Raw genomic sequence first — 21,994 nt, 5'->3', positions numbered from 1 at the left:
CTTGTGGAAGTTATGCAATGTTTGTCTTGTATGATGAGTCAAAAACATATCACAACCACAAGAACAAAGAGACACGCTGGGTTGAAATCGCCCCAGATTTGAAAGTACCGGGTGAGTGTAGAAAAGCTCCTAGCACGCTAGCTAACTTATGTAAACATTGGTTGCTCAAATGTCAATGTCGATCTGCTGCGTGAGATCACGTAAGGCGATCCCTCCGGCATGATAATCTTAATAATATCTTGTAATGTGTTGTGTAAGATTTGAGGGAAGATAATCGGCAAAGATTCTCCTTATGTGTGTGCTGCAACCAGATTTCATAATTGGTCAGGATTTTAAAACTCCTGTAGTGTGAGCCTGGCTTAAGAAATGTTTTAATATATATATATATATATATATATATATATATATATATATATATATATTTTTTTTTTTACAATTTGACATTTCCATTACTTATTTATGATGTGATACTTTAAAGCGGGCATAAAACAGGGTGATGGAAACATAGCTAATGAGACATGAGTGAGTGAGTCAGATCACTAGGTATGAAACACACCCAGAGATCAAACAGTATCAGCACACTCCCACTGATGTGCATGTAGCAACTGTATAACCTAACCAAAATCCATTGTTTTGACATTGCTAAACTGCTGTTTATCAGGTTTGTCTGTCAGGTATGTCTCATACCTTTTTCGGCAGGTGCTCCCACATGCAGTACTGGCGGGAGATGATCTCATCTGCACATGCCATCAACTCCCCATCATAGAACATCTCATTAGGAACTTTCAGAATGGATGGATGAGACCTGGAGAGACAAAGAGATTACAAATGGGAATTAGAGACACAGCTAGACTTTATTACAGTGGCGGTAAAACGGATTCAGACTTACTTTAAATTTAAATACAAAATATCGGAGACAGAAGCATTTGTGTCAATTTTGTGGTAGAAATCTAAAATCTAATTTTAGATACATGATCAGGTTTTTTAGAACACTTACATCGTATTGGGCCTATCCCAAACTATTTTACTATATTTTACTTTTCATATGTCATCCTATCCTCTGCAATTTCTGCACAGCAAAAATCCAGACACACACTAGCTTCCTCTGGTTTCCATGTTCATTCATGGTCGGGAGTCAAATTTATGTTCAAGGTTAGTTGCTTGCCCCTATCTGTTCCACACTTACTGGCTAGAAGTCAAAACTAGTAAATCAAGAAGACAAATGGCTCCAGTTGGTATTTGTTGCTCATTCATAACCATCTGCACTCCCTCCACACAATGGTCTAGGAATTTTTGATCCTTCTCTATGCATCTTGCAAACTTTTGCTCATTGTTTGTTCAGCCTTGAGAACCTTGTACTTGTAAGTTGTTGTTTTTTTGTGCTTCTTTAAGAGCAACTAGTCAACAAGCTGGTCAGACAGCTAGTCAATTTATAGTTTTGCAAATGAGTTTTTGGGATTTTTCAGACTTTACCTGTAGTTCTGCAGCAGTTTGGTTACATAACGGTTGTCGAATCCTGTAGTACCTTTCTGGTAAAGTTCATTCTGTGTCATCAGCCTCTCCAGCAAGGAAAGACCTAGAAAACACATTTACAATGTAAATTACAACGTGAATCGAGTGTGTACTGTATGTGTGTATTTATTCATCTCACCAAGTCCATATTTAATGGCAAAAGGAGATCTCAGGATTGGCCCCAGCTGCTTGGGATCTCCAGCCAAAACAAGCTGTCCAGTTTTTGCATTCAGCAGACCTACACACACAAAGATGGAATTGTTACTAAAGATTGATCTTAAATAAAAGATCTGACATTTTTCACAATGTTATGAAGCTCTGCACCTGCCACACTGATAATAGTTTCTGGCTCCACAGCATGTCCTGCCTCATCCACAAAGATGTGTGAAAAATGGTCCACTGGAAAACCCCCACTGACCAGCCTACCAACACACACACACACACACACACACACACACACACACACACACACACACACACACACACACACACACACACACACACACACACACACACACACACACACACACACATGTTGGGTTTACATGTTTTATGGGGACATTCCATAGGCGTAATGGTTTTTATACTGTACAAACCGTACTTTCTATCGCCCTACACCTACCCTACACCTAAACCTAGCCCTCACAGGAGATTGTGCACACTTTTACTTACTCAAAAAAACTCATTGTGCATGATTTATAAGCCTGTTTCCTCATGGGGACCTAAGAAATGTCCCCACAAGGTCAAAATCTACTGGTATTCCTATCCTTGTGGGGACATTTGGTCCCCACAACGTGATGAATACCAGGTACACACATACACACACACACATACATACAGTAGACACTCTTTATCTTTTGACTGCTATCATGTGTATGTGGGAGACAGAGCCAGTTCATTGTGTTTGTAGAAGATAAAGCCCTTCACCTGCCAGCGGTGACCAGAGTGGTGACCAGGATCTTGTAGTACATTAGATCCTCTTTGCATGGGAAAATAATTGTGCCTCCCTCCACATTGCTGTTTTTCTAAACACAAAAAGACAGTCAACAATAACAAATCTCATGAAGTTTTTGTAAATAAAATGCTGTATATCGGAGCGCTGCCTGTGTACTTTTGACTGAATTGCCTAGCATCTTTTCATGGCTTGTTGTTGTTTTTTATTCACTAAATGTTTTATATATTTTACATATTTTATATAAATACCAGTAGTATTTAATACCGTATTTTACATAAATAATAGTATTTAATACCGTGTAGTATTGAGAAACTGGGCATATGTGTTCATGATTTCAGTTATATTGTTCCACTATTAGATGGCGACAAAAGAATGTTTTTACAAATCAGCAGTGTTGGGCACGTACCTTTAAAAAAGTAATTAGTTATAGTTACTAGTTACTTCTCACAAATAGTAACTGAGTTAGTAACTGAGTTACATCATTATAAAAGTAACTAAATACCAGGAAAAGTAACTATTGCGTTACTTAAAAAAAAAATCTAATTTAATATAACTATAAAATAAATATAAAACATTGTAGCCTACACTAATCTACACTATTCTAATGTTGTTGTGGGACAACGTCAGAGACAACTATCAAATTCAACATATTATTATAAATATTATCATTACTATAGTGGAACAATAAAGCACAATAGATGGTTTAGAACTTTAAATATTTATTGCACAGACCGACGCAGAGAGACTCTTTTTTTCCTGGGCATAAGTTGCACGTTACATAAACATTTTTGCCTTTCACCTCAGCGAGGGAAAGTAGTGCTAATACTTCCAGTTTGCAAAAGCTAACGTTACCTTTGAACTTGTTGGACTTGCCATCGTTGTGACTCCTGGATGTTGGTGTGTGCGACTGACCGTGCGTAAACAATGGAAATTTACTAAATCTAAGCCAATCATCGCGTTCTCAGTTACACCACGTTTACAGACACACCAATCATCATCACTGGTTATGTGTCCCGCCCCGGCCCCGAACACACACAAACACACACACCCCAGAAAAAGAGAGGTCCTATGGCTAGAAGAGACGCTGCTTGCATGAAAACCGCTTCAGTGTTCTCAGTTATAGTAACGCGCATTTTATTGTCAGTAAAAGTAACAGCGTTGTAACGGGGGAAAATTCGTTTGATTACTCGTTACTGAAAAAAGTATCGCCGTTAGTAACGCCGTTTATTTATTCCCATCACTGCAAATCAGCAGTAAAGACTTTTACATTGAAAAATAAACGCTCTTTTAAATGGAAGTTATTTTTAGTTTCAACTGCTTAAGCCAGCAAACAAATGCAATGAGCAGCACTGTCATCAGAAATCATCCTTAACAAATGAAAGGATATTAACGTTAAGACAAAGATAACGCTTTCCTCAGCGGACATTCAAACTAATGTTTTTTTTGAGCTGAAGAATGAATGCTGTATCAGATTAAGGTAATCACACTCGCCTAGTCCATCTCTCTCATAATACTAATTTTAATACAGTAATACAATAAGCTTTTAATAAAGCAACTCAACGTTCCTTCATTACTAGTTCTAAAGTGACATTTTCAAATTAGTAAGGGAGGCTTGGGCTCAGCTGTTAAACTGTCAAACTTAGATTTGAATCTGTGGTGGAAAGAAGTAGTTCTGCACAAAAGAGGGTTTTTACAGATACGTTGTTGTTGTTTCTTATGTATTTACACACTTGTGCTGTCGAACTGTTGTATAAAGGCAAAATCACACTCGTAGGTGTGAGATGTGGCTGTATATCGGCACGCAGTGATTCGGCCGTAGGCACTCTCATGTCTATTCGTGTGATATTGCTTGATCAAAATCACAGCAGCGTTCATCTATGAAGATGTAGGCTGTCAAACATACACAACTGTTAGCCAATCACAGCAGTGGGCATTTACTTCAGAGTTCACAATTCGTTACACTTTTTTGATGTCTCATATTATGTCTCTTTAATTAATAAATAAAGTCAGACTAGAACTAACCTCTAGGACTTTAGGGATTTCTCTTGGATTGCGTGAGCTAGCATAGACTCTGTATATCTTCCGAGCATCAACATGTTCACTAGTGATCAATTTTTCACACAGTTGATCAGCTGCACTGTTAGATGGAGCGCAAGCTAGGATATAGGCACCAGGTGTATTCTTCTCCACCTGCGAGATGAAAAACACAAGAAACAGAAATAGTCAATATTTTACAGTCAATATTCATTTTGCATAGAGACAAAATGAGATGATTTGCATGTAGGTGTGTCTGTCGGGTGTATAGTTATTTTAACATGATAACCAGCTTTACCTGTTTGATAGCCTCCACTATCGTGACGGTTTTACCAGTGCCAGGAGGTCCAAACACCAAGTACGGTGCTGGCTTGGATGTCCCGGCCACGATGTTACATACTGCAGTTTTCTGTTCAGGGTTCCTGTCCAGCTTTTGATCAAAGAGCCTAAAGACAACACATCAAACACAAATAAACATCTAGCTGAGATATTCTACAATGTTGAACAAAAATTTTATTTTGTTGCATAAGTTCAGTATAGATGCTTTTTAATTACCTCAGTTTAGGTGAAGGTGCAGGGGTCACGTTTCTTGAGCCCACAGGGAACAGCACATCTTCGAGGTCATGCTCGACCGCCATGTGTACTGCTCTGTGTTGCAGTTTTAATGGAAAACGATTGACTGTAAACTCCACACGGAATTTCATATTATCTATGAAATCGTCAAGCAGCCTTTACACATAAAACACACACACACACACACACACACACACACACAAAAAAAGTTTAATGTTCTGGAAGTTACAGTATGCTTTCATAGAACATAAAGCTCTTATATCTGGAACTTTGATTCTCGAAGATATCAACCCTGTTATATTTATTACTCCTTTTACATCATACCTTTTGGAAAAGCCCAGTTTGACCTGATCCAGCTCCACTCTGTGGACATAGCCCTTGTATTTGGTCACACTTGAGAGTTGGACCTCCTCACTCTTGGTGAGAAGCAGGTGATCTCCCCTTAGGACTGATGGTCTGTTCTCTGATACACCAGGGAGCTTTAACACAACAAATAAAAGACCTCAAAACATTATAATTTCCAACTAATTCAAAAGTTCACTTATTTCTTCAGTCAAAAAGAAATTAAGGTTTTCAAAGGGAAACATTCCAGGATTTTTCTCCATATAGTGGACTTCAGTGGGAATCAACAGGTTGAGTTCCAAAATGCAACTTCAAAGGGCTCTACACAATCCCAGCCGAGGAAAAAGGGCCTTTTTTAGCAAAATGATGGGTCATTTTCTTAAAAATAATAGAAATCTATACACTTTTTACACTCTGCAACTTTGTAAGAACTGGGTCAATACTTCTGCCTACGTCACACACAACCTTTCCAACATGATTATGTAATATTTGAAGTTTTGGATGCAGAGATGAGCATTTGTGGTTAAAAAGTATATTAAAATTGTATTTCTTTTAAGAAAATTATGCTAAATAAGACCGTTATTCCTCGGCTGGGATCCTATAGAGCCCTTTGAAGCTGCATGAAAACAATTTGGACCTTCAACCCGTTGATCCCCATTGAAGTCCACTATATGGAGAAAAAATCCTAGAATGTTCCTAGAAAGTAATACATGAACATTTTGGATGACATTGGATGAGTAAATTTTAATCCTGGAGTAAACTAATCCTTTAAAGGGACAGTTCGCCCAAAAATGACATTGCTGTAATTTTTTTCTTTGTAGTACAGTCTATTACTATCACTGTAGTCTATTAATTACTACAATACAAATTGTTCTGCTAGAGATTACATCAAAAAGGGACATTTACATACAAACTGACCAACTGCAACTTTCAGATGGAATCTTTATTTTTTAGATAACTGGAGCTGAATGCACAGGATTGTAAAATATCAAAGGCAGCAATGGATACATGCTGCCTTTAAAAATCTATCAGATGTAGGCATCTCAGGATGCAGGAAGTGAAGCTAACATTGGATTCGGACGTGCTAGGCAAAATTATTTTTTTCTTTTCAGATGCAGCCAGAATCATACACTTTAACAATAAGCAGTAAAACACTGCTACTCACCTCTAATACCAGCAGTCGTTTATTCTCATAGTCTCTCACCATGGACACATCATCTTTGTTATACCTCTTGATGTCTAGACGCATTTGATCTTCCTCCAGGTACAGCAGTAAATCAAAGCGCTCCATATAGTTCTGAAAGTCCAGATCACTCTCCAGCAGTGACCTAAAAACCACCAAAGGCACAAGGAAAAAAGTAACTACATATTCATGCAGAGAGCTGATTATGGACCATTCAAAGATCAGTCTAACAGGTCTAAGACCTAAAAGCACAATTATTAGGCACAGCTAAAGACCACTAACTTCTGCTCCTGGAGCTTCGGAAAAGAAAAACTGCCTTTTAGGACCTCGGCTATGTCAGCAATGTCAGAAGGAGGAGTGTAGTTATTCAGTGGCACCACAAACTGCAAAAGGTTTCGGGTAGTACTGAAAATGAGAGAAAAACATGCAAAAGAAATAAACACATGTGGAAAAAATATTTACTGCAATTCGTAAAAAGAGATTTTTCTTTCACCTCTCAGGTCGAACCCCCTCATCTATGTTGCATCTCGCAGGTTCATATGTCTTAAGCTTCTTTGGTCGGTATGGTGCTTCAGGACCCAGCAGAGCTGCAAACTCAGATCTGTATTCTGCCTGAATGAACCGAACAATGTGGAAAGGATGGGTGCCAGGTTGGGTGTTTCCCTTGAACTCAAATGCCAGAGTGGCTGGATAAACTCCTATCTGTTTTGCTTTGAATCTTAAGGTCACTTCATACTGCTCACCTTTAAAAAATGAGAGAGAGCAACAGGGTGGGTTCAAACCTGTAACACCCACCTTAGCACCACAGCCCAACAAGTCAATGTGATATGTGCTAATCCCTGCACAGTGGCTCCAAAAACATTTTCCATTTATAATACATCAGATTAAAATCAGAGACTAGCATAATACCAAATGAAACCTGTACAATACCAACATCAGTTTCTCACTCACGTGGCTCTAAACGAAGAGGATTGTTGCGTGTGACTTTCTCGCTGTCTTCCAGAGTAAAATACTGCAGCCAGTGAAGAGCAGTGAAGTATGTGAAATACACAGCTTCCTGACCCGTGTTCTCCACAAACAGCTTTAGTTCACGGATTTCTTCCTTTTCCACAAACAGCTGAATCATGCCATCCTCTATCTGTAACTCTGAGAACACTCGCACCCCACATTTATCAGCGATAAACTCAGCCCTGGGAAAGAATAGAGCAGCAACAGATCTAGTTTTCATACTCAGATGTTGTAAAATATAAAATAGAAATCATAAGAGCTAAATGACAGCAGGCTGTCAGGCTCTTTGTATTTTACATTCTGTGTATTTTCAGAGTTTGACTTGTACCTATCACTCACCTTTCTGTAGTGTTTATTCTGTTCAGAAGGGCTTTTGACAGCTTTCTCCTTCCTCTGACTCCATCTTCTGGTCCTAGCACTGATGGTGGGTGAGGAACCTGGGCACTAGCGGGTGGAGGTGAGCTACCATTACTCAGTGGGGGAGTAGCTTGGTTGTGCTGCATGCGACGGGGTATAAACCACTGATCGTGCAGCACTCGGACCTAGAAATGTCAAAATAGGGTTGTACGTTTTTCGCTATTATCTGCATGTGTACATTACACTAAAACATTACATTATAACATGGCTCAAAGGTAACAATGTCTTTGGTTGCTCCAGTATTTCAGAGATGCTAATTCATGGTAAATGAAATTAGGCTAAAATAAAATAAAATATAAATACTATATAAAACTTAAACTTTTGGAAGAGTAAGATTTTTAATGGGTTTTTTCATAGAAGTCTCTTCTGCTCACCAACTCTACATATATTTGATCCAAAGTACAGCAAAAACAGTACAATTTTAAAATAACTGTTTTCTATTTGAATATATTTTAAAGTGCATTCCTGTGATTTCAAAGGTGCATTTTAGCATCATTACACCAGTCAAACGATCCTTTAGAAATCATTCTAATATTCTGATTTGCTGCTCAAAAACACTTATTATTATGATTAATATGTTGACAACAGTTGAGCAGATTTTTTCAAATTTCTTTAATGAATAGAAAATAGGACAGCATTTATCTGAAACAGAAATCTTTTGTAACATTAAAAATGTCTTTATCATCACTTTTAATCAATTTAAAGCATCATTGCTAAATAAAAGTATTAAATTATATTATTTCTTTCCACCCCCCAAAAATATGGTATAGTGTCTAATGCTACAAAAGCGGTTTATTTCAGATAAATGCTGATCTTTGGATCTTTCATCACAAAATCCTGAGAAAACATACTCAACTGTTTTAAAATATTGATAATAATATTATTAATAATAAATGTTTCTTGAACAGCAAATTAGCATATTAGAATGATTTCTGAAGGATCATGTGACACTGAAGACTGAAGTAATGATGCTGAAAATTTAGCTTTGATCATATATATATATATTCAGTTGTAATTCAAATATGCTTTAAAGTCTACCACAAGTCATTTTTACAATTTATGACCAAAAAAATGGTGTTATATCAGCTGACTTGAAACTGTTTCAAACTTGCCCCACAATTGCAGGCCTTCCGTATTGTTGAGCCCTGTTTGTATAACCAACTCATATTTATGATAGGCCTTAATGGTTTTATTTAACTGCAGGGTTATAAATTCCCCAGATCTGATAAACCATTCATCTCAGCATGACTTTTAGTCATGACTATTTTGTTTGATGAATAATAACTATACATTGAAATCAAAGGACTTAAACGGATAGTTTACTGCCAGTTTTTTTTTTTTTTGTCATAATTTACTTACCCTCATATCGTTCCAAACCTGAATGTTGATAACAAAACAGTTGCCGGCAGCCCTTGATAGTATGTTTTTCATATTATGAAGGTCAACCAGGCTACCAGCAACTGTTTGGTTACCAACTTCTTTCGTGTTCAGCAGAAGAAAGAAACTTATACAGGTTTGAAATGACTTAAGAGTGAGTAAATGATGACAGATTCAGTTGCTTTTTAGTGTGTGTGTGTGTGTTGTGGCCAATGATCTGGTGTCCATTTGCAGTAACTTTTTTTTACTAATTTTATCTTCCAAAATCCATAAACACACCTAATCTTTACTATATTATTTTCTAAATAGCTGAGTGCATGTTGTGTCTTTCTCTTTTACTGTGTCTTTCTCCAAAGCATTCCCCAATGACAATAAGAGATTCCTTTTCGCAGGAGACACTGTTGACCTTGTTTGAGTGGAGATTGGTATGGCTTGCTTACTTATTATTAACAATCAGCAGACAAGGTAACACCTAGGAAACTTCAGAAATTGAGTAATCTTGATTTACTCTTTTTATCACTGTCTTTTTTGCTTTTTCATAAAATTGTATTTACTTGAAAGATATATGTTACAGTTTTAATGCATCCTAGCATATAACAGTTGTCTTAGAATTGATATATCAGCCAATAGACTAAAAATGTGTCGTGCTATTAAAGTAAGGCATAATAATGGGTATAAAAATGTGCATCTTTTGTAGAAGTTGCAAATAACAATACAGGTACCATTATAAGTAGCTAAAAATAAAGGGTTTAAAATAAGCTGTGGCATCAAAAGCCACAACAACAACTAAAACAGGTAATGCAATAATCTAATAACAACAGCATACAGTTGCATAACAACTGCTGCAGGTCATGACTCAGTAGATTTAAATGAAATAGACTTAAAGGTATGGTCCAAAAGAGTTTGTATCAGCAACTGATCAAGAAAACACTGAATCAACTCTGATCCAAAGTTTCAGTTTGATGAAAACGAAAGTGTACTCTTCAGGCTATAAAGTCAGATAAGATGTACTCTTTTTTGCATTTCGAGCAAATTAATCTTCACATTTATATTAGAAACTATTGACATGCAATCTATGTAATTATGAGATCCATTTTTAGAAAACCCAACAGTATTTTCAACATGTTCAGACTCTGGGCGTTACTGGGCGTGTGTCATAAAAAACACCATTTTATACAAGCCTAGCATGTACAGACACTGATAATACAGAAATTAAATGGGCATCTAATATGAAATATTCTTACATTGTTGTTAAAGTAAACATGTCCTGATCTGGTGATGCGCGCGTTCTTGCTATTTCTCAATGCAAAGAGGACTGAAGAGAAGTTTGGGTCTCTCACTCCATCCCTGTGAATGAAAACGCATGAAAATAAATATAAACTGATCCAAAACCAAATGTTTTCATCATTTACAATATCTTTTTATCCGTCCAGTTTATTTGTCACACTTCATCTATAAATTCAAAGTGAACAAAGCAGTTTGAAACTTTGATTTTACATAAATGACAATAATAATAAATTATTTAAATATTGATACATTGTTTGTTTACAAAGTACTGATGCACTTCCTCTTTAAATAAAGAGTTCAAATTGCAAATATCGATCATTTCAGTGGACATAACTGGAATATTATAAGCAATATAGTTTTTCTGAAATATTTTACAAAGCTGTGAAAACATCCAAATCATTACCTGTTTCGGAACTCTTCATTGTATATGTTTTTGAGAATGATTCTATCAGTAAAGGATCTCCTTTCGCTTTCCTCCAGAAACTCTATAAAGTCACATCCAACTGAACGCAAATCATCCTTGGAGAGCTGATTTTTTCTGTTTCTCCTGCTCATGTTCGTTAACTCCGGTACCGTCTGTGGTGATGTACAGATATCAGGTCAGTTATGATCTACACTGGCGTATAAGAAACAAGCGCAGCTGTTTCAGCGGAAGCGGTACAGACGGCGGAAACGAAACTGAAGATCTAACGTTACTGGGGTAGGATTATTCTTCTACAAAGACAATCCATCAATTACACTTCGTTTACATCTGTTAGAAAATGAGCGCTATATAGGAAATGTACTAAGCGCTAGTGGCCACAAATAAACGAGTAAAAAACAAAATATTAATAAGAAACTTGTCTGGTGTTTGGAGAGGCAAGTGCGCTCTCTGTTGGTCAAAGGGAGCTGCGCTTCAATAATGAATTCGACTGAATTCAGTGATAGAAATATTCTTAGCTCATTTTCTGTATATAATTACACGAAGTTTGGATACACACGCAAATAAACCCCTTATAATTACTAAAAACTACACAATTGAGTCAAATTAAGACTATTTTATGACACCACACCTGGTTCTTCACTAAGTAAACTAATGCTAGGTACTTACTGAAAAAAAATAACACGTGGATCATTTGTTTAACCGAAAAATGTCTGGTTCGTTCCCAAAGAGAATACAACGATGTTTTGCGGTGCCGCCTTGCATCCCATTTAAAAGAGACGGTGATCTCACATTGTCAGGTACAGTATTGTTTTATTTTGAAAACTGGTGCAGCAAACTGCAGAAATTTCATTGCTACTTTTTATCGCGGTGTAGGCCTGTTTAGCTATTGTGAGGACTACAGTGAAATAATATGACAACCCACTAGTGAAGACTGGACCTCACTAGTTAAAAATAAAAAAAGCTTATACATTGGCCAAAACATGTTTTTATTTAAATCTAGTGTTTTGCACATGCTTCTGTGACGGGAAGGTTTAGGGATAAGTGTTGGATTAGGGAATAGAAAATAATATTAAGATGAAAATTAGTAGCGGCCTATGCAATAGTGAATATAGTGAAACAAACTTGTGTGTGTGTGTGTGTGTTTGTTTTTGTGACATATCAGGACACAAATGTGTGTAATAACATGGGTATGACATAGGTATTACAAGGAGAGGGTGACTTATGAGGACATTGCCCATGTCCCCACTTTTCAAAAGGGTTATAAATCATACAGAATACGTTTTTTTGAGAATGTAAAGATATGCACAGTCTCCTGTGAGGGCTAGGTTTAGGTGTAGGGAAGGTGTAGGGTGATAGCAAATATCGTTTGTACAGTATAAAAACCATTACGTCTATGGAATGTCCCCACAATTCACAAAAACAAACATGTGTGTGTGTGTGTGTGTGTGTGTGTGTGTGTGTGTGCACTACAACCAGAATTTACTTGTTACATATACATCAAATTTCCTCAAATGACTGTTAAAATTATGGTTAGTAGTAACATTAAAAAAGGCAGTTTCAGACTAAAAAATAAATATTATTATAATTTTTAAGCACACATGGCTGTAAAGTTAAGTAGTTCTCAACAGTAGTAGCCTATTACAGTACCCACAATTAATAAAACAATTAACTGTCTCTAAAAACACAATCTCAAAACTACACCAACTGTGCAAATGTCAAATTTCCAGGTCCAACTTTTTTGTCAAAAACAAATTATCTTTTGTTAGACTTGGCCTCAGATTACACACAAACTTGACAAAATAGGCTACGCATAGGCCTACTATTTTCCTGACTAGAGAACACTAGATAAATTCAAATCAATTTAAAGTCCACCTGTAGTCAAAAATTGTATCCCTTAAAACACATCTTTGATCTTCCTGGCAAAATCATTTTGGACCCCTCACATCCAGCACACTCACTTTTTGAACTTTTACCATCTGGTCGGCGCTACAGAGCACTGAGCACCAAAACGACCAGACACAGAAACAGTTTCTTTCCTCAGGCAATCCATCTCATGAACACTTGATCATGGAACATACAACACTATTATACACTCTTTACTCATTACTCAGTTATTTTATTTAATGCACATATTTACTTACATTCAAATATTGCACCTAATATACCTGTACATAGTAAATTGAATATTTTTGTATATTGTGTCTGCTATTTTTGCACATTGTCTTGTATACTTGTACATTGTTCTTTTTATAATCTGTGTTGTCATGTCACTGTCATTCTGTAGCTTCTGTCACTAAAACAAATTCCTAGTATGTGTAAACCTACCTGCAGTGGTGGACAGTAACGAAGTAGTTGTAATTCGTTACTGTACTTAAGTACATTTTTCAAGTATCTGTACTTTACTGGAGTAGTTTTATTTTGAGTAACTTTTACTTTTACTTCACTACATTCCAAAGTATAATATCGTACTTTTTACTTCACTACATTTCATAAAACATGTCGTTACTCCTTATAATATATTACGTGCTCCGAGACGCAGAAGCAGTGTCTGATTAATGAACAAACTGATTCTTTTCAATCGGTTCGCAAATCGCCACAAACAATTCATTCACGAATTGGACTGATCCAATTGCAGCCGTTCAAACTCACTGATTCAAACGAGCCGTTTAGAGTGAGTCTCCAATGATCTTGTGAGCGCGCGCGACTGATGCTGCAAAAAGTAAGATATAATGTTGAGTTTTAGGATTAATTATTGCAACTGTCAGTTGTTTGCGAACTAAATCTGCTGTAAAGGGTGATGTATTTAAGCCCGCTGAAATGATTAAATGCAGACACATCAACAACATCGTCTCTTTTTAGGTAAAAAAACGAAACATTAAAATAACAGATTAAATCAAATAACTCATAACGTTACACGTTCATATTCCTCGCTGCTGTAACCTTAACAGTTTTATTAAAATGCTACGCATTTAGCCCTATGTGACGTCTGTTTTTATATTGTTTATTAACGGTAACTTTTATACTTTTTTATATTGTTTGAATCAACTAGCCTAGTAGACAGAAATAAATGTTTATTCATAACCATACTGAAAATAAGTCAATATTGTTAGCTGATGCTAACTGTTTATAGCTAACAAGCTTGCTGGTGCTAAGTTGAGGTAATTTTCAGATATGAAGTGCAAATATTTATAATCAACCACCTAGACAGATTAACGTACATCTGAGGGAAAAGAAAAGATGTGATGTTCAGATGGTAACTACAGAAATGATCAAAGTGGGAAGTGATGCCCTCTGGGGACATTTGGCCAGGGGTGTTTTTACACCACAGACAATGTTTGAGAAAAAAGAAAAATATTATGAAATTATAATTACATTTTTCTTCCTAACTTCAGGCCTTATTCTCATATCATTTATAACTGTGCCGTTCCGCAAAATAACAAGCTTTAAAACACTTTTCTTACTGGTGAAAATGAGATGGTCAAATCAGTTTTCTCTCAGGTAACGTTACAATGCAATGTAAGCTTCACAGTGAACATTACTCTTGTCAACGTAGACCATATCAACAACAAAAATCTATCTGGACTCCATATAGGCTTGTGGTTATTTTGGGAAAAACCAAGGCTTATAGTAGGATTATAAAAAAATATATATGCTAATATAAATGTATAGCCTTTATAAAATTGCAAAATATGTCAGTACTTTTTTACTTAAGTACACAAAAAATGTAGTACTTTTGTACTTTCACTCAAGTAAAATGGAAAAAGGAGTACTTTTACTTTTACTGGAGTAATATTCTATTATACGTATCTGTACTTTTACTCAAGTACTTGATTTGTGTACTTCGTCCACCACTGCCTACCTGGCAATAAAGCTCATTCTGATTCTGATTCTGATCTTCCAAATTACATATTTAAATGTTTTTTTCCTGTGAAAATAATTTTATTATGCAGTGAGCAGTACTTGTGATTGTACAGTAACTCTACTCCCCTTGCCTCATTTATACGCTGATCGATGAATACGCTTCACTCCCAGCCTGCGCCTCCTGATCCACTAACTAAACAGTTGTAAACGCGATACAATGGCAAGTGGAAATACTGGTTTAATTAGCCATAACATTATATGTTTTGGCACCGTAAGCAAGGAGACTGCTTTCTAACTTTGTGAGGTAATATCATCTGTTTGCTCTGGTTCATACACGGATAATGACTGATAAACCTGTTTTTACTAGCGGACAACTAAAGTGGATACTGCAACATTCTACTAGTTACTTGACGATGTTGTCCTCAGAATGCCTTGAATACTCGATTGCAGCCTATTTTGCGATTCCAAATCACGCCTGCGAGCATAACGTTATGCGCCTGAAGTGCGGACGCCAATGCGGGGTCTGACTCTGGGCTACTTTTATACTGTTCCTGAGGGTTGTTAGTAAAGTTAGCGGTTCTTAAAGGAACACTACACTTTTTTTTGGAAATAGGCTCATTCTCCAACTCCCCCCGAGTTAATAAGTTGAGTTTTATCGTTTTGAAATCCATTCAGCCGTTCTCCTGTTCTGCCGATATCACTTTTATCATAGCTTAGCATAGATCATTGAATCCTATAGGCCGGGACACACCAACCCAACGCCAACCAACTAGCATCGATGAAAGCCGACCATCTTGTCGCCTCTATTTGGTTGCGTCTGTGGGCGTCTGGGCAATTAAACTGAGCTCAAACACACCGAACTGACGAAACCCGACTACAAACTAGAAGGTGCTTTCTGCGCATGCGTGAGGGGATATACCGTGGCGTACCTGCAGATGGCAGTAGTCTGGATTTTCATTCCAAGAAGAGAACCCGGAAGAACCGCCGCACGGTTTGCATAGCGTTTTCCGTTATGTCGCACAGCGCTGGCCTGTCTTGGATCAAATTGACCAGCTCGCCTTCAATAGCTTCGTTCCACACAGCCATAATTGGTTTCAAATTGTGCGAATTGCGAAATGATGACAGCGAGCCGGTTCTCTCTTGACTCGTTCCTTTGCTTGTTACGTCACTTCACGTTCAAGTCCTCCACGCGCTCTGATTCAATGTCTGAACAGCCAATCAGAGCGCTCTCTTTCCCAGACGGCCCCGACAAGCCGACGCCGATTCAACATGTCGAATCGGGCAAACTTTGGCTGACGCGAGCCCCACGAAAGCCGGCGAGAGCCGACGCGCGGAACACACCGAACCGACACGCTTCACCGATGCCCACCAACTGCCCGACGAGGCCAGACAGCCAATCGTCGGCTTGGTGTGTCCCGGCCTTAAGAGACCAATACAGCATCATGTTCAAAAATGACCAACGAGTTTCGATATTTGTCCTATTTAAAACTTGACTCTTCTGTGGTCATTTTTGAACGCAATGCTATATTGGTCTAATAGGATTCAATGATCTAGATGCTAAGCTATGCTAAAAGTGATATTGCCAGAACAGGAGAACGGCTGAATGGATTTCAAAACGGTAAAACTCAACTTATTAACTAGGGGGGAGTTGGAGAATGAGCGTATTTCCAAAAAAAAGTGTAGTGTTCCTTTAATAGCGACAAATTTTACAGCACATGCCGTCGTGAAAATAGTGAAAAATATCAACAGCTAGCGAAACATCTACAGAAAAATATAGCGGATTAACCTGGCTGCCTTCTCACTAGACCCCCTTGCTTGCAGCAGTTAATTATATGCAAATAATGGGATCCCTTGACGTGATTGGTTGTTGATTTTTGTGACGTATGATAAAAAGCCTTTGGGTGACTACAGTTTTAAGGAGAAAATACTCAGCAGTGCTGTTGATTAATGGATTGGTACATGGTTTATCTAACAGCATATTAAACACACCACATATACAAATAAACAACATAAAACTGTAGGTACAATCCACTGCACTCTTTTTGCGGAAATGTAAATACAACTCACTGCTTTACTCTCAATTTCAAGTCAAGTCAAGTCAAGTCAAGTAGGTTTTATTGTCATTCCAACCATATACAGTTCAGTACACAGTGAAACGAAACAACGTTCCTCCAGGACCAAGGTGCTACATACATGCAAACAACATAAGTTAACAACACAACAAATTTTAACAACAAAAATAGACAACAAAGTGCATGTGCAATTACAGGTGTGCAAACGAGCAATGTGCAACAAGAGCTAGAAGACAACAAAATAATGTGATATATTGCAGTAGTTGTGCAATGTGCAAATATTGCGAAGAGCAATTTAGGTAGGTATGTATGAACAGTTTTGTGTGTGTATGTGTGTGTGTTTATCAGTTCAGTCCCTTTGTGTTAAGGAGTCGGATGGCTTGTGGATAGAAGCTGTTACAAAATCTGGATGTGAGTGCCCGAATGCTTCGGTACCTGCTTTCATTCCAAATGATCAACACACTCCTAGCAAAACTATACACATTTATGGCTATTATTTACAGTATTTTGTTTTGACTTGGAAAAAACACTTGTGTTTGTTTTGATGTGTATAAATAAACACCAGTACTTGAAGTTTGGATCCCTCTATTTTTTTTAGAACTATGACAAAAGTATGACCTCAAACTGACATAGCCTACCTTGTGCACAGAGAAAGCAAAAGCCAGATGTGTTTTTTATTCATACCATCAGTGTGTAGTTGGTGCATTGTGTGCTTATTAATGTGATGGCTTGTGTTAACTGTTTGATACGAAAATACCATTTTTACGAAGGTTTGAAGAGTTAAGCAAGGTTTATTCGCTTTTGCAAGAAAACTACAATGTTTTGCTGATTTGGTGAAGGGTTTTCTTATTTGTGTGTAGAGTTTTGCAAAAATAGCCAATAGTTACAAAAAATGTGCTTAAGCCATCAGAAAAAAACTGTAAAACACTTACAAAAACCTTGTGTGAATCAGGAATCCTGCACCAGCCATTGACCACAAAACGAAATCACGGTCAATCTCAAAAACGGCTCGTTTGTCATAATTATGCTTTTAGATGTAAGTTTGTCTCATTTACAGTAAAAAAAAAAAAACAGCCCAGGTTGCATTTTGGCAATAGTTATCCTTTAAGCATTGTAAACATTTAGCTTTTAACCGGTATGACCGGATGTATTGCTCTTATCAAACACCAGATGTCAGTCTTAACCTTTTTTCCCCCCCAATTATGGCCAAAAGTCTCTTGTAAATCAAATCAAATTTTACTATTAAGTGCATTTGATTTAACATTTGAATATTCATATTATATAGTCTACATTTATCAACATTTTGCAGATTTAATATAAATGTTAACAATCTGACCAGTTAAAATTAGTAAGTGTCTTTATCTACTGTAGCATTTTTTTATTCTCTAACCCCTACACACACTCTCTGCCTCTCACTGTGATAAAGGTGATATGGGTGGATAGATGTTAAGAGTGTGTCTGTCTGTGTTAAAGAGGCTGCTTGAGGTTCTTATCAGTTCCTGCTTTTGCCTCTTATGACCCAGACAGACTGGAGAGCCCCTCTTCAGCCGCCTGCCCTCCGCAGAATGAGTGCACCCTGCCGGGCCAACACTCCATCGTTAGACCCTTATCTCCACCTGTGGAGGAATTCTCCAGCCATATAAGCCGTTCTCTTACTACTGTGTGCACGACAGATGAGGCCAAGTGTAACCAACGTTTGTGTGTGTGTGTGTGTGTGTGTGTGTGTGTGTGTGTGTGTGTGTGTGTGTGTGTGTGGGATAGATGAAGTTTAAATTTGTGGTTGTATATGTAAGTAGTTTAAATGAAGGATGTGTGTCTGTCTTTGGTCTCTCTCTGAAAAGATGTTAAAGCTTCTCATCTCTTTCGGACTTTGATGCTTTAAGACTCCATTTTTATAGACTGTTTGGACTGATAATCTCTGTGTTTACAAGCTTTACCTTTATTTACAGCGTTGTTTACGAGCTATTCTTCCTCTTAGTATTGGGAAAGCGAGCAGGAAGGAGGAGGGAGAGTGGGAGATGAGAGGAAAGGAAAGAGTGTTTGTTAAGGAATGCAAAGTGGTGATGGGCAGGTTATGGTGTCTATGTGTGTGTGAGTGAATGTGTATTGTAGATTGTAAAACTAGGAAAGTCATGAGAAGGTTAAGAGCTATGTTGTACTTCCCCAAAAAGTCATAATAGATCAAAGGAGTGTCTGCCTGGTCCCTATTCTGTAGGACTCTCTATGAATGGATCTGATCTCTTTCTTGTATTGACCTTATTCTCCTGAGAAATAAGCATGCCCCCATCTTTAGAATATTGTCTTTCAACTCCCGTTTGTGTGGTAGTTCTGTGTATTTCTATGGCATTGCTGTCTAAGAGTAATATAGTTGGTATTTATGTTTTGTAGAGTTAACAAAAGATATTGTGAGCATTGTAATATTTAAAGCAAATTTCTTAACAAATGTCAGTAGACCAGGAAGATTTTAAAACAAACGGTTCATTAATAAATCCATCAGATCACTGTGGAAATACAACCAGAAGACAGCAAATGCAGCACTAAAAGGGGGCAGGGCTAAATAAGGTCAATAACTAAAGCATTATTTATCACATGAGCTTGAGGTTGTCCCTTTTCAGTGACAGTGATTTGATGTGCTTACCTTTTCAGTCGATTGATTTGAACTGATCTCTCTCCTTGAGCTGAGCTGATGACCTTTTTGATGTTGATTTGAGCTGATCTCTCTCTCTCTAAGCTGATCACATTTTCAATAGAGCAATTTGAGCTGATCTCGCTCTCTCTCTCTGAGCTGATCATCTTTTCAGTAGAGTGATTTGAGCTGATATCTTTTCTTGAGCTGATCATCTTTTCAGTAGAGTGATTTGAGCTGACCCCTTTCTCAGTGACAGTGATTTGAGCTGATCTCTCTCCTTAAGCTGGTCACCTTTTCAATTGAGATTTGAGCTGATCTCTCTCCTTAAGCTGATCACCTTTTCAATTGAGAATTGAGCTGATCTCTCTCCTTGAGCTGAGCTGATGACATTTTGAAAATAGATTTGAGCTGCTCTCTCCTTGAACTGATCAACTTTTCAGAAGAGTGATTTGAGCTGATCTCTTTGTCAGTGACAGTGATTTGAGCTGATTCCTCTCCTTGAGCTGATCACCTTTTCAACTGAGTGATTTGAGCCGATCTCTCTCCTTGAGCGATCATCTTATCAGTAGAGTGATTTGAGCTGATCCCTTTCTCAGTGACAGTGATTTGAGCTGATCTCTCTCCTTGAGCTGATCACCTTTTCAGTAGAGTGATTTAAGCTAATTTCTTTCTCAGTGACCGTGATTTGACCTGATCTTTCTCCTTGAGCTAAGCAGATCACCGTTTCAATAGTGATTTGAGCTGATCTCTCTCCTTGAGCTGGTCACCTTTTCAGTAGAGTGATTTAAGCTAATTTCTTTCTCAGTGACCGTGATTTGACCTGATCTTTCTCCTTGAGCTAAGCAGATCACCGTTTCAATAGTGATTTGAGCTGATCTTTCTACCAGTGGCATGAGCCGATCCCTTTCTTTGTGACAGCGACTTGAGCTGGTCCCTCTCATTGAGATGATCCCTTTTCTCAGTGACCGTGATTTGAGCTGATCTCTCTCCTTGAGCTGATCAACTTTTCTGTAAAGCGATTTGAGCTTATCCTTCTCTTTGAGCTGATCTGTTTTTTTTTAATACAGTAACCTAAGTTGATCTTTCTATCAGTGACTTGGGTTGATCACTCGGTCTGAACTAATCCTTTTCTATATGACAGTGACTTGAGCTGATCCCGGCCAGTGTCAGTGATTTGAGCTGATTTCTCTATTTGAAGAAATCTTTCTTTTTCATGACAGTGACTTTAGCTGATCCCTCTCATTGAGCTAATTTCTTATTCAGTGACAGTGATTTGTGCTGATCTCTCTTTGTGACAGTGATCCTTCGCCTGCATATTCAGACATGTATGTATCTATGACAGTGACTGATCCCTCTTCTGTGTAGCTCTCTCTCTTGTCTCTTTTCTGCTAATAGATGGTAAACGTCTCTGTGTGCAGAGCAGTGGGATCCAGAGAAGAAAAAAATGTTTACAACACCGTGATCTATCGACCATTAACAACAGGCTTAAAGCAGCCAACCCACATATCTCAGCATAACTCCGCACACCATGGAGAATATCACTGCATGATGGATTCACCAGTGTAAATTTGGAGTGCTGTGTGTGTTTAGTACATATGTGTACTGGCATGGCTGGTTTGCTTCTAGATTACAGAAATGTCATTACATAAGACAGAGCTCTTTTGGATGGATGTCTGACTGTCTGTCTGTGTGCATTTGTGTGTGTGGGTGGAGTGAGATGAAATACATTGAAACATGTGATATTAGCATAGCTAACAGGGCTCATTCTGAGTGAAGCATTGTAGATTGAGCCTCAAAACTTGCTGAAGAAGTAGGAATTTTTATTGGACAAAAACATGTTTGCCTCTGAGCAGATGGTGAATCATCAGGATTTTGGTGGGTTTTCCAAGAAAAGTAAGACTGTACATTTTATGTAGAATATTGATGGACCCAAAGCTAACAAACAGGCACTAAAGACAACTATACCTAAACTAAGGTGGCCACAGCTTCATGGCAGTTTTTTTTTTTCACAGTTCAGTTTATACTAATAAATATAAGTTTTCTCCTCCAGCATAATACTATATCATTAGTGCAAATCTGTCAGATCATAACCAGAAACCAACAGAATTCAGCATGTGTTTTAGTGTAAAATCCAGCATGATTGAACCTCTGTATGACTGCAGGACACAGGCCCTGGAAAAAAATGATTAAAGAGTTCAAAGGAACTGGTATTAGTCTTGATTTTGTATTAGTGATTTGAAATGGCCCTCAGAGGAAAGAGATCCTTATCGCAGAGCTGGTCTACCTCACACCAGCACATGTAGGCTATGTGAAGATCAAA

The 21,994-nt window shown here is 37.6% G+C and overlaps 1 protein-coding gene across 1 annotated transcript; it reads right to left on the bottom strand.

The window, feature by feature from the left end:
* Positions 1-681: 681 nt before the first annotated feature.
* On the bottom strand, positions 682-11,286 carry LOC141343241 (putative helicase mov-10-B.1). Its single transcript, XM_073847838.1, has 16 exons — positions 11,092-11,286; positions 10,646-10,748; positions 7,947-8,149; positions 7,551-7,789; positions 7,093-7,342; positions 6,882-7,004; positions 6,582-6,744; positions 5,399-5,553; positions 5,057-5,230; positions 4,800-4,947; positions 4,490-4,657; positions 2,440-2,537; positions 1,837-1,934; positions 1,652-1,750; positions 1,474-1,576; positions 682-805 (listed from the first exon to the last, which is right to left on the bottom strand). The coding sequence occupies exons 1-16, from the start codon at positions 11,241-11,243 to the stop codon at positions 682-684; spliced, it is 2,400 nt and encodes a 799-aa protein (XP_073703939.1). The 5' UTR covers positions 11,244-11,286.
* Positions 11,287-21,994: the final 10,708 nt, after the last annotated feature.

This window comes from Garra rufa, chromosome 9 (genome assembly GCF_049309525.1).
Source record: "Garra rufa chromosome 9, GarRuf1.0, whole genome shotgun sequence".
Lineage (NCBI taxonomy): Eukaryota > Metazoa > Chordata > Actinopteri > Cypriniformes > Cyprinidae > Garra > Garra rufa.
This window is presented reverse-complemented; position numbering and strand designations above follow the sequence as displayed.